Genomic DNA, 13,400 nt, shown 5'->3' on the forward strand with positions numbered 1-13,400 from the left:
CTTGTACTAGGATTCCAAAACCTTTGGATGCTCTACTGTCTATGTCTATGAGGGAAGGCGAAACACTCAAAACCTATTCTGACCGATATTGGGAAACGTATAATGAAATTGATGGGGATGTGGAGAGTGTAGCCGTGAGAACTTTCAAGGTGGGTCTTCCCACGGAGCATGGGTTAAGGAAATCTTTGACAATGAAGGCCGCAATAGACATGCGTCAGCTCATGGAACGGATAGATAAGTATAAACGGGTAGAAGAGGATCAGATGCAAAGCAAAGGCAAAATGAAAGGGTATCTGGAGAGGAAGGATCTTCGGGTAGGGGGGTTTCAAGGTGTTCGGCCTAAACGAGACTTTCCAAGCCATTCGAGGACCGCCGAGTCTCCTCTAATTAACTCACTATTTAAGGAACCTGTGCATCACATACTGGAGAAAATTCGGCATGAGCCATATTTTAGGCCACCCAACAAAATGAGCGGAGATGCATCCACGAGAAATCAAAACCTCCACTGCCATTACCACTAGGATAAGGGACACACCACGGAGGCGTGCCGGACACTGCGCGACCATTTGAATCAATTGATTAGGGTTGGGAAGATCAATCACTTATTGGCAAAGCCGAATGGGAAACAGGAACAACTAAACACTCGGAAATATTGGGGTCAGGCCCCTCAACCATCTCTAGGCACTATTAACGTCATCTTGACCCAGCCGAGAGGAGAATTTGGGAATCCTTCTCGGGTCATGACTGTTCAAAGCAAGTGTGGGAATGAGGACGTAGAGGAGGATCATCAGGCAAGCAAGAGAGTGAGATCCTCGGTGACGCCCATATTGGGTTTTTCTGATAAGGATAAAGAGGGAACGTTTCAACCCCACGATGATGCCTTGGTCGTCACAGTTCGTATCGGGGGGTATGATGTGAAACGAGTCTTGGTGGATGATGGAAGTGGTGCCGAGATTATGTATCCGGACCTATTCAACGGACTAAATCTGAAAGAGGAGGACTTGGAAAAGTACGACCATCCGTTGGTCGGTTTTGATGGCAATCAGGTGATCCCACGGGGAATGATTAAGTTACCCGTGCAGGTGGAGGGTTCCGAGGTACAGGTAAACTTCATAGTTGTCATGGCATACTCTCCATACACAGCCATTTTGGCTAGACCATGGCTGCATGCAATGGAGGCAGTTTCATCTACTTTACATGTAATGGTGAAGTACCCTGTACGAGGAAGCGTGGGAATATTACATGGCAGCCAAATGGTAGCCAGGCAATGTCTAACGTCTGCCACCATCCGAACAGGCCGAGGATCGTTGGAAGGGGAATATCTTGAGGCATCATAGCAATTAAAGGACGCTGCTCGGGAAGTCGGCCTAGATGAGGATGAAGGCTCTGCTGAGCAACTAGTCAAGGTAGTTATTGGGGTAGATGAAGAGAAATATTTTCAAGTTGGATCTAAGCTGCCGATACGGGAAAGAGAAGAATTGGTTCAATTTTTGCGGGATAATATTGATGTTTTTGCATGGACGACTTATGATGTACCAGGTATTAATCCAGAAGTTAATATTAACCCCCATGCGACGCCTAGACAACAGCCTCCTCGGCGAGCATCTCAAGAGCACGCAGAAGCAGTTAAGGAGGAAGTTAGTAAGCTAAAACAAGCTGGGGCGATCAAGGAGATCTTTTACCCTGAATGGCTGGCCAATACTGTTGTGGTAAAGAAAAAGAATGGGAAATGGAGAGTTTGTATTGACTTTACAGATTTGAATAAGGCATGTCCCAAGGATCCTTTCCCTATACCCAGAATTGACCAATTGGTTGATGCAACTGTGGGGCACCCCCGAATGAGCTTCTTGGATGCATTCCAAGGGTATCATCAAATCCCTTTGTCATTAAACGATCAGGAGAAAACGGCTTTCCGTGCCCCTAATGGTAACTACCATTACCGAGTGATGCCCTTTGGTCTAAAGAATGCAGGGTCCACTTATCAACGAATGGTGACCAGAATGTTTGATGCGCAGTTGGGGCGTAATATGGAAGCTTATATCGATGACATGGTCATTAAAAGTAAGAGGACAGAAGACCATTTGACAGATTTGCAGGAGACCTTCTCGGTGTTAAGAAAGTATAAGTTACGCTTGAATGCATCAAAATGTTCCTTCGGCGTGGGATCAGGGAAGTTTTTAGGGTACATGATTACTCATCGGGGAATTGAAGTTAATCCTGATCAAATTAAGGCTGTTTTAGGCTTGCATCCCCCTCAGAATCCGAAAGAGGTGCAGAGGTTGGCTGGTATGATTGCAGCCTTGAACAGGTTTATATCTCGGTCCGCAGATAGGTGCCGCCCATTTTATCGCCTTTTGCACAAGTGGAAAGATTTCCGGTGGACTAGTGAATGCAACTTGGCCTTTGAGGACTTAAAACAATACCTATCTAGACCACCGATATTATCAACGCCCGAGAAGGAAGAAGTGTTATATGCTTACCTAGCCGTCACAAATCACTCCGTAAGTCTTGTCTTAATACGGAATGATGGTGGGGTCCAGAAACCGATATATTATGTCAGCAAGTCTTTACAGGAAGTAGAACAGCGATACCTACTTTTGGAAAAAGCGCTTCTAGCCGTGGTGCATGCGACAAGGAAATTGCCCCATTACTTCCAAGCTCACATCGTTGTAATACTCACATAATTGCCTTTGCAAGCTATCATGAGGAAGTCGGACTACACGGGTCGTGTAGCAAAGTGGGGAACCAAACTGGGAGCTTATGACATCAAGTATATGCCTCGGACAGCTATCAAAGGGCAAGTCCTTGCCGACTTCGTGGCCGAGTTCACGGAAGGTCAGGTTAACCATGAGGGTACCATGATGACAGTAATGTCCGTTAGGCTGGAAAATGTCACTCCTTGGGAAGTCTACACGGATGGGGTGTCAAATCGAAAGGGAGCCGGGGTTGGAGTCGTGCTAATATCTCCTGAAAAACTAGTCATTGAGAAGTCTTTGAGGTTGGGATTCCCAGCCACTAATAACGAGGCCGAGTACGAAGCTCTTTTGGTGGGCGCCCAAATGGTTAAGCACTTGGGAGGAAAGGTAGTCAGGTTGTATTGTGACTCCCGATTGGTGGCAGGGCAAGTGAATGGAGAATTTGAGGCGAAAGATGAGCAAATGAAAAGCTATCTCAAACAAGTTCAAGGGGTGTTGGTTTTGTTTGAAAGTTTCAAGGTGCAGCAAGTCCCAAGGGGACATAACTCTCATGCTGATTCATTAGCAATGTTAGCCACTTCAGTGGGTTCGAAATTACCACGAATGGTCATAGTGGAGGATTTATTGTCCTCTAGCTTGACCGACATCTTGGCAGTACGGGTTCACAGCGTTCATGTTGGTCCAAGTTGGATGGACCCGATTGTAGCTTTCTTGCAACACGGAATAATACCTGAAGATAGGACAATAGCCGAGAAGGTACGAAGAAGCGCTCCTTGTTACTGGCTATCAGAGGAGCAAAAACTCTATAGACGTTCCTACACCGGGCCGTACCTGCTTTGCGTGCACCCTGAAGCCGTGGAACCTCTGCTGGAAGAATTGCATGAAGGTGTGTGTGGGAGTCATACGGGAGGAAGATCACTAGCTCATAGAGCAATGACCCAAGGGTATTGGTGGCCGAGCATGCAGAAAACCTCTCAAGATTATGCCAAGAAATGTGATCAGTGTCAAAGGTTTGCGCCTAACATACATCAACCAGGAGGTAACTTAAACCCGATATCCAGCCCATGGCCCTTCGCTAAGTGGGATTTAGATATCGTTGGACCCTTTCCTCGGGCACCAGGTAATAGGAGATGGCTCATTGTCGGCACAGATTACTTCACGAAATGGGTGGAGGCTGAGCCATTAGCCAATATTAGGGATGTGGATGCAAAGAAGTTTATCTGGAAAAATATTATAACTCGCTTCGGAGTCCCTCATACTTTGATTTCTGATAATGGGCTTCAATTTGATAGCAAGGCTTTCCGGCGATACTGCGCAGAAATGGGAATAAGAAATGGATATTCAACACCGTCCTATCCTCAAGGAAATGGTCAGGCCGAGGCAACAAATAAAGTCATCTTGGCAGGTTTGAAGAAACGATTGGATGATGCTAAAGGAGCCTGGGTAGAAGAATTGCCTCATGTATTATGGGCTTATCGCACTACACCCCGAAGATCGACAGGTGAGACTCCCTTTTCAATGACGTATGGAATGGAAGCTATAATACCATTAGAATCGGGCTTTCCCACCCTGAAGTCCGACCAGTATGATGAAGCGAGTAATCATGAGAGGATGTATGATTGTTTGAATACTATTGAGGAAAGGAGAGAAGTAGCCAATGTGAAAATGGGCAGTTATCAGCAAAAGCTCAAGCAGACATACGACAAGGGAGTTAGATCCAGACCCCTGGTTCCAGGTGATTTGGTGCTAAGAAAGGTAGTGGGGGTAGCAAGAAATCCTGCTTGGGGAAAGTTGGGCCCTAATTGGGAGGGGCCATATAGAATTACCTCATTAGCAGGAATAGGGGCTTATCGTTTGGAAGATCTGGATGGAGGGGTGGTTCCTCGCCCTTGGAATGTAAATAACTTACGACGTTACTATTATTAAGAAAAGAGTTTCCTTTTGTGCTAAAGATGTGTGTGCATGGTTCCCATTTGTATCAATTCTGCATCAACAAAATACAAGTGTTAAGCTGACCTTAGTTCTTGTTCGGCTCCTCGGGCCACAAGTCTAAGAGAAATTAATCACTTACACAGAACATAAGTGTTAAGCTGACCTTAGTTCTTGTTCGGCTCCTCGGGCCACAAGTCTAAGAGAAATTAATCACTTACAAAAACACAAGTGTTAAGCTGACCTTAGTTCTTGTTCGGCTCCTCAGGCCACAAGTCTAAGAGAAATTAATCACTTACAAAAACACAAGTGTTAAGGTGACCTTAGTTCTTGTTTGGCTCCTCGGGCCACAAGTCTAAGAGAAATTAATCACTTACAAGAACATAAGTGTTAAGCTGACCTTAGTTCTTGTTCGGCTCCTCGGGCCACAAGTCTAAGAGAAATTAATCACTTACAAAAACACAAGTGTTAAGCTGACCTTAGTTCTTGTTCGGCTCCTCGGGCCACAAGTCTAAGAGAAATTAATCACTTACACAGGACACAAGTGTTAAGTTGACCTTAGTTCTTATTCGGCTCCTCGGGCTACAAGTCTAAGAGAAATTAGTCACTTGCAAAAACGTAAGTGCTAAAGAATTTATAACTGACTTTTGCTCTTTTTTGGTTCCTCGGACCATAACTAAAGAATTATAAATCCAACAAGATCACGGCTAAGGAATCTCAAGCATCTAAAGCCTAAACACATCATTAAGCCTCGTCACTCATTAGCATATTGAATCTCATGCCTTCTCTTTCAAACATCAGAATAGGTTAAGTAGTGAAATTATGGTGCCCGGGTTAAGATTTTCATGTTTCTTGAAATCACAAGTATAGTGAGCAATTTAGAAGTGATATTATGATTTTTTAATTCGAGTAAGCGTCTATCTGAATGCGTATAAAGTAACAGTTGGATGGCAGCACATTGTAATAAGGATTGTATATGAAACAAGAGAGAAGGACTAAATATTAATTTCTAAACAAATACTCGTTACAAAATTGAAGCAATCATATAGCCCCATACATCCGTTAAAAAAGAAAAAAGAGAACAACAAAAAGAAGAAGGAGACAACTATGATAGAATGACTAAGCAACAGGCTGCTTGTCCTTCCTTTTTTCTGGTTCTTTATCTTTTTTCTTCTTCTTCGGCTCTTCAGCCACATCACCCTCAACTACTTCTTCCACGGGCTGAGCTATGGGAGAAGGATCTTTTGAAGCTGCTGCATCAGAAGGATCAGGAACAGGAGTAGGCTCAGCTGGTTCGCTTGGTGGCATGGGGGGAGCAGGAGCAAGCCGTAATGCTGTGGGATAGTAAACACTATCTGGAGCCCGAAGTTCAGCATCGGCAGCTACCCCAGCAGCGTCCAAGGTATGACCCCATACCTCCAAGCAAAACGCTCTAGCAACCCCTTTGAGTTGGGCGGTCAAGCTATCCGAAGCCTTTTTCATTCCCGCATCGTATGCTGCTTGTTCCGCCACGGCCTGCTCCTGCTCCTTGGTGGCCAGTTTCTCTTGCGTTTGCTTAAGCTCAACAACAGTAAGAGCGAGCCTACTTTGAGCTTGTTTTTGAGCCTCCAGAGCAAGGTTTGCTTGTGATTCGTAGCTTTTCAGGGCCGACTCAGCATTCTTGTGAGCTTTTTCTACCTCGGACAGGTGAGTGAGGGTCTCTTTCAAGTTCAACTCGGCCTCTTTTTGTGCCCTCACTGCCGCCTCGGCATTTTGATCAGCTTTTCAGGCAAGATCTAGTGAGTGATCTACCCACTCCTCAGCCATAAATGAAGCTTGGACCGCCTATAGTATATTCGAGTAGGAAAAAATAATAAGTTAGTCATAATAAAAAGTTAAACTCATGTATGAACTGTGCAAAGGCTTAGAAAATACCTTGGCTAAGTCCTGCTTCAAAGACAAAAACACTTCCCTCTTACGGAAGGATCGCAGCTCTGCCATGTCTTCTGGAAGGCATAGAGCCTTCTCTAGACACTCGGCCACCAGGCTCGAGCTTCCCTTCTTCGGGTCCCTCAAGTTCGCGTCATCCATAACAGGGCTGCCCGAGCTGAGAGTGAAGTTGGGTCGCCAGGCTGACGCCTTCTTTATAGACTCACTACTGGGGTCCTTAGACGAACCGGTAGGAGCAGCTTTCTTGGAAAGGGCTTTCCCAGCCCTGGTATCTTTAACGGAAGGGTCAAGATTTTCCCCTTCTTCGATTTCTATCACATGCTTGCTACTTTGGCCCCTTTTCCGTTTTTTATCCGCCGCCTCCGAAGAAAGAGCACGGGTAGTAGCCGGAGTAACGGGGCGAGGAGGAACCGGCACCGCTGGCGAAGAGCCGCCTGCATGTGCCTGCAGTAGGGCCAGCAGGTCGGGCTCTTTTTCTTGAAAACCCATTTGACTGCTTGACGGTTGGGAACTGGAGGGAGCGTCTGGGCGGTAGAACACCTCAAAGTCTTTCTCTGTCACCTCGGGAGGAGGGAGCTCGGGCGTGGCAGCTCTTTCCTCAGCAACAGGATTAGCAGCTTGCTCCAGAGGAGGATAGATCAGTTGGGCGGCAAGTGGGGCAGGAAGTTGTGCGTCCTGAGTTCCTGCAGGGGGAGGTACGGCTAATAAGAATCCCGGGGCAGCAACGTCAATCTGAGCTAGCCTTAGATCTCTTGTTCGTATTACGTTCTTCGGGCTTTGGAAACGTTTAGTAGAAGGAGTGTATCCGAGAATGATGTGGGCTGCTCGGAGCTGTCCGTCTCTATGTACGAATATCTCTGACCGAAGAATCTTGTTCAAATCGGCACGGTTCACGGCAGACAAATTCGGGGCGGTATGGTAATCGTCTGCAATAATAAATGAAGGCATTAGAACAAATACGTAGTGTGGTGTAAAGCACAGGAAAGAATATGGTTAATCCTAAGTGCTAGGTTAGTCCTCGGGAACCCTACTTGGTACCCTTCTCGGGTAGGACAATGCAATCCGTCATGCCAATTGCCCGAGATGACGAGGTAATCTTCATCCATCCCTTTGCTTGAATCGGGTAAACAGGAAATCAGCCTAACAGAAGGGATTCTACACTTCATATAGTATTTAGTCCTGTCCCCTTTTTGGCAGTTATATACCCAATTTACATCCTGCCAGGTCAGATTGGTTCCCAGTTTTCGGTTAAGGGCATCCGTGCATCCTAAGATTCTAAGGACATTTGGGGAGCACTGCGAAGGGGTAAGCCTATAGTTTATTAGAAAATCCCTAGTTACTCTACCCATAGGAATTTCCATACCCCCCTCAATAAATGCAATCATCGGAATCAAAATGGATTCAGGTGGCCGAGACACCAGTGGGATATCTTCTTCCTCACAATACGTAATATCTACGTCATTAGGGATCCGATATCGGTCCTTAAAAGCGGCCTTCGCTTCATCTGTATTCACTAACTTAGCGTATCTACCCATTAACCCCCGCTATAAGAGGAGAAAAGCAAGCAAGAAGAGAAAAACGAAAGGAAAATGAACACACCTCTGAAGATCGCTTAAGGATGGTCCTCGAGAGCTCACTTTTCTTTCAATCCTTCGAAGTGTCAAAATGAGCTTTATCCAGCGTAAGACTTTGCTTTTATAGGGGTGGGGAAAAGTGGAAATAATGAGGTAAAAGAATAAGAGCGGTAACTTTCCCGCTCATAATTAACAGCGAAATCTGAGCCGTACATTTCTCATCCAACCGTAGAACGTGCGCGGGAAAAGAAGCGTCAGACGCCATAAATGCCTCATCGTGGGATACGAGGCGCCAGACGCGGATCATGGGGCAGTGAAGAGACGTCTATACGTGTGAAACCATAAGAAGGGTAAGAAGCGTGTATGAGAAGTTAAAACTTGGTTATTAATTCATGGTTAATAACTCAAGTATTAAAGGGGCTGTTGTGAGGACCCGAGGACCTAAGAACCCGAGGACCCGAAGAAAGGAAGGCCAACATTTAGTGTGCAAGATGAGATCTCTCCGGGTGTGCCCGAAGATGAGGTGGCGTGGACGATAACTACATAAGGGACATGTTACAAATATCCGGATGTGGTAGGCTGATTTGGAAGGTTGCATTAAATGCTTGGCAACAACCATTCTGGCCGCATTAATTAGCAAGCATCACCTCTATCCGTCGCATTAATGTGGACATGACCTGAACAGTGCGGAACGCAAAAGTAGGATCTTACTCCATTGCCGACGGACAAGTGTCATGGGAAAAGGACCGCAGATTGCAAGGTGTAGGGCTACGATGAAAGGAGAAAATAATATAAATAGGAATCAAAAGACTACGAAGGGGGGACTTTTGTTGTTGAACCCTCTCTACAAAATGTATTGTACAAGGATCTTGAATAAATAAAGCAGGAGACTGTTATATATATTTTTGGGTCCTTACAATATATATATAGATATATATATATAGAAAAAATTTTGGTTAATTCATTTTTATGTTGTCATGTAAACTTTTGAGATCCCAAATATTTTTCACATCATCACGAGAATATATATTGATTTATTTTTATGATATACCAATTAGAACTCACTAGTTTATTGTAATAAAGCAACCAAACATAAGCTAAATAAACTATGATTAAATGAGCCTTGATCTTTTGTAAATAAATTCAAATTAAATTACATTGCGTGCACACTCCCTGGCCTTATCGCACATGCGATGAGGCTGCGATGAGGCTCTTCTTTGTATATTTGTGTTCAGCAATCAAGGAAAGAAAAACAAGAAGAAAGATAAAGGGAAAGAGAAAACAATATAATAAGGTTTATTAAAAATAAATGGTATGTTCATACCTTCTTAATTGAGTTATGAGTGATTGTTTTCCTTTAAAATTAGTGGGAATGTGAGAATAGATGTGCATGATTGGATTTGTTTTTTTAAAATTCGAAGAAGGAGAAAAGATGATAAAGATGGAGAGACATGTAGAATAAAGTAATTGCTTGTTATTGAGAGTATAAAGTTATTGGAAATGTGAGGGTAGATATGTTCAAGGGAACAAAGGATAAAATAATAAAAAAAGCATGCACGTAAATTTTTTAAAAAGAAAAGAAAAACTGTTTGTTGGTAAACTGTTTTATTTATTTATTTATTTAATTTATCTAAAATTTAGGAGTTTTAAAATTAGTAATTTTATATGTCTAAACATATTATTTAAACTTTCTAAACAAGTGAATTTAAGGGTACTTTGGACATACAAAAATAAGAGTCCAAATAGGAGAAATCTCTTAAATAGTATGTCCAATTAGAGAAAGAGAGACAAAGAGAAAAACAAAGGAAGGGAGAAAGCAATATAATGAAATTTATTAAAAAAAAATGGTATGTTCATATCTTCTTAATTGAGTTTTGAGTGATTGTCTTCCTTTGAAATTAGTGGGAAAGTGGGCATAGATGTGCATGATTGGATTTGTTTCTTAAAATTTGAAAAAAGAAAGAGAAAAGATGATAAAGATTGAGAGATATGTAGAATGAAAAACTGCTTATTATTGGGAGTATAAATTTGGTGGGAACATGGGAATAGATATGTTTAAGAGAACAAAGGAAAAAAAGAAAAACATGTACTTAACTTTTTTTTTAAAGATAAATCGTTTGTTTTAAATTGTTTTTTTTTTAAATTTATCTAAAATTTAGGAGTTTTAAAATTAGTAATTTTACATGTCTAACCCTATTATTTAAACTTTCTAAACAAGTGAATTTAAGGATACTTTCAACTTTGGGCATACAAAAGTAGGAGTCTAAATAGGGGAAACTCCTTAAATGACAGTCTAGATAGATAGATATATATACATATGTTCGCTACCTCGAATCAAGTCAATTCACATTCTCCTATAAAAAAAAAGTCAATTTACATTGTAATTCATCTACCACTTCCATGTATAACTGAAACCCTAATTCCCAATCATTCAAAACCATAACTCCTTTTATATCAATGAATTACTTTTAATTCATCGAGAACCTTTAAACCTAAGATCGTGTATGCAGTGGAGGAGTTAGAAAAAATTTTCAAGGGGCCAAGCTAAATACATAGTAAAAAAAATTAAGTCCAAAAAATAACACACACACATATAATATTTATTTATTGCTTTTTTTTGGAGAAAATTATTTATTTATTCCTTATACGTGGAATGTTTGTATTTTGATTTAACATATGATATTTTCTTACCTAAAAAAAATATTTACATCAAATAAGCCTTTACATCTCAACAAAAAAAAAAAGGTTAGTCTTGACATGTCTAAAAATATTCAAGACAATTTAATAAAAATAAAATATAATTAATTTGATGAGTTATGTATGTAAGAGTAATTAGAGGGAATAAAAAATGTATTAGTCAACTATATAATTGTTGGTAAAATATTTTTTATTTATTTAAATTACTTTCTAAACAGGTGAATTTAAGGATACTTTGGGCATGCAAAAGTAAGAGTCAAAATAGGTAAAACCCCTTAAATAGTATGTCCAATAAGAGAAAGAGAGACAAAGAGAAAAACAAAAAGAAAGAGAAAGCAATATAATGGAATTTATTTTAAAAAAAAAATGATATGTTCATTTATTCTTAAAAGTCTATGGTCAAAATTTTTAGAACTACTTTTATATATATATATATATATATTATCAAGTCAATTCACATTGTCCTATAAAAAAAAAGTCAATTTACATTGTAATTCATCTACCATTTCCATGTATAACTGAAACCCTAATTCCCAATCATTCAAAACCATAACTTCTTTTATATCAATGAATCACTTTTAATTCATCAAGAACCTTTAAACCTAAGGTAGTGTATGCAGGGGAGGAGTTAGAAAATTTTTTCAAGGGGCCAAGCTAAATACATAGTAAAAAAAATCAAATCCAAAAAACAACACACACACACACGCAAACACATATAATATATATATATATTTCTTTTTTGGAGAAAAATATTTATTTATTGCTTATACGCGGAAAATTTGTATTTTGATTTAACATATGATATTTTCTTACCTAAAAAATATATTTACATCAAATAAGCGTTTACATCTCAACAAAAATAGAGTTAGTCTTGACATGTTTAAAAATATTCAAGTCAATTTAATAAAAATAAAATATAATTGATTTAATGAGTTATGTATGTAAGAGTAATTAGAGGGAATAAAAAATGCATTAGTCAACTATATAATTGTTGGTAAAATGTTTATTTATTTATTTAAATTTATCTAAATTTTGGAGTTTTAAAATTAGTAATTTTATATGTCTAATCCTATTATTTAAACTTTCTAAACATGTGAATTTAAGGATACTTTGGGCATGCAAAAGTAAGAGTCCAAATAGGAGAAACCTCTTAAATAGTATGTCTAATCATAGAAAGAGAGACAAAGAGAAAAACAAAGGGAAAGAGAAAGAAATATAATGAAATTTATTTTTAAAAAATGTTATGTTCATATCTTCTTAAAAGTCTATGATCAAAATTTTGAGAACTACTTTTATATATATATATGTCCAGCCATCACTTTTTGATCCAATCCCTCTTAACCAATTCGTCATCCCTATAATTAAATCTCACATAATACATCCCACATTGTTGTATCCTTTTTTCACCTTTTTTTTTTCCCCCAAGATGCAACCTCATCCTATAAAAATCGGTAGCCAAGTCATAATGTATTGAATTGAGAAAATATAGGACTACAATTTTTTTTAAGAGAGGTGCTACGTCCACAACATTTTTATAATATTTTCACAACAAATCATAGGTGGTTAGTTATTGTTGGTTCAAATTTGAACTTAACACTAAGATTATTTTTTTGCCCCAACAATAACAACCAGTAACAACCTGCCACTTAAGATTTGTTGTAAAAATGTTGTAAAAATGTTGTGGACATATCATTTCTCTTTTTTTAAGGATTTAGGACCGTATTTTTAGGGTATATATTAATAAATAGTTTTATTAAATAATAAAAAAGTTATTTACTATTTTGATAATTTTTTCAATTCTTAATGAATTCTCTAAAAGGTCATTCATTAACCGAACATTTTTTTGTATGAAAAATACTAATGGATATCCTTAGGCCAATAGTTAACAATTTATTTAAAAAAAGTTTTTATGAAAAAAAATAATTAATGTTTTGACAGTTTTTTTTTTCATTTCTTATAAAAGTGGTGTTAAATCTTTCTTAAAATGAATTGTTAATCATTGCTCTAAGGGCATCCATTAATATAACCTTTTTTGTATTATAACGTTGTGAGAAAAGGTGAAAAGTTTATGTGAAAGTGGGGGGACAGCCAATTACAAATTTGCCACATAAAATAGTAATGAAAAAAATATAGTATTAATATATATATATATATATATATATATATATATATATATATATATATATATATATATATATATATATTAGAGAATTTCAACTCATGACGTCTGCTTCTAATGATAAACACTAATCAATTTTTAGTGTTCACGGAAATTGAACTCTAAATCTCTTATTTAACTATTAAAAACTTTACCAGTTGAGCTAACTGGAACTCACATTGTGATGCCAATATAACTCACATTTAGTTTATATTTGAGTGCTTATAAGCTAGCTTATTACTTCTTCTTCCTTTTTTTTTTTGTTGCAAATTTCAAGTTACCTTTTTATTTTATTTAACTTTTACTTACTATTTTTTGAAGATTCTATTCAACCTTTTCTTTTTAGTAATTTGAATCAATTTTTAATATTTAATCAATTTAAAATTTTCCATTCTCATTCATAAAAGTGGGCCCCTT

General features: G+C 39.0%; 1 protein-coding gene across 1 annotated transcript; it reads left to right on the top strand.

The window, feature by feature from the left end:
- Positions 1-2,702: 2,702 nt before the first annotated feature.
- On the top strand, positions 2,703-5,495 carry LOC142629911 (uncharacterized). The gene is made up of 3 exons (XM_075803965.1): positions 2,703-3,582; positions 4,060-4,592; positions 5,427-5,495. Exons 1-3 carry the CDS (start codon positions 2,703-2,705, stop codon positions 5,493-5,495), a joined length of 1,482 nt encoding a protein of 493 aa, XP_075660080.1.
- Positions 5,496-13,400: the final 7,905 nt, after the last annotated feature.

This window comes from Castanea sativa, chromosome 1 (genome assembly GCF_040712315.1).
Source record: "Castanea sativa cultivar Marrone di Chiusa Pesio chromosome 1, ASM4071231v1".
NCBI lineage: Eukaryota > Viridiplantae > Streptophyta > Magnoliopsida > Fagales > Fagaceae > Castanea > Castanea sativa.

What these genes read in the sequence shown, in the direction of transcription:
- LOC142629911 (XM_075803965.1), top strand. Translation starts at nt 2,703, where the DNA reads ATGAGGAAGTCGGACTACACGGGTCGTGTAGCAAAGTGGGGAACCAAA. An exon ending in GCTGGAAGAATTGCATGAAG is followed by an intron (nt 3,583 to 4,059) that starts GTGTGTGTGGGA and finishes CCTATCCTCAAG; the next exon opens with GAAATGGTCAGGCCGAGGCA. An exon ending in TGGTTCCTCGCCCTTGGAAT is followed by an intron (nt 4,593 to 5,426) that starts GTAAATAACTTA and finishes TTCAAACATCAG; the next exon opens with AATAGGTTAAGTAGTGAAAT.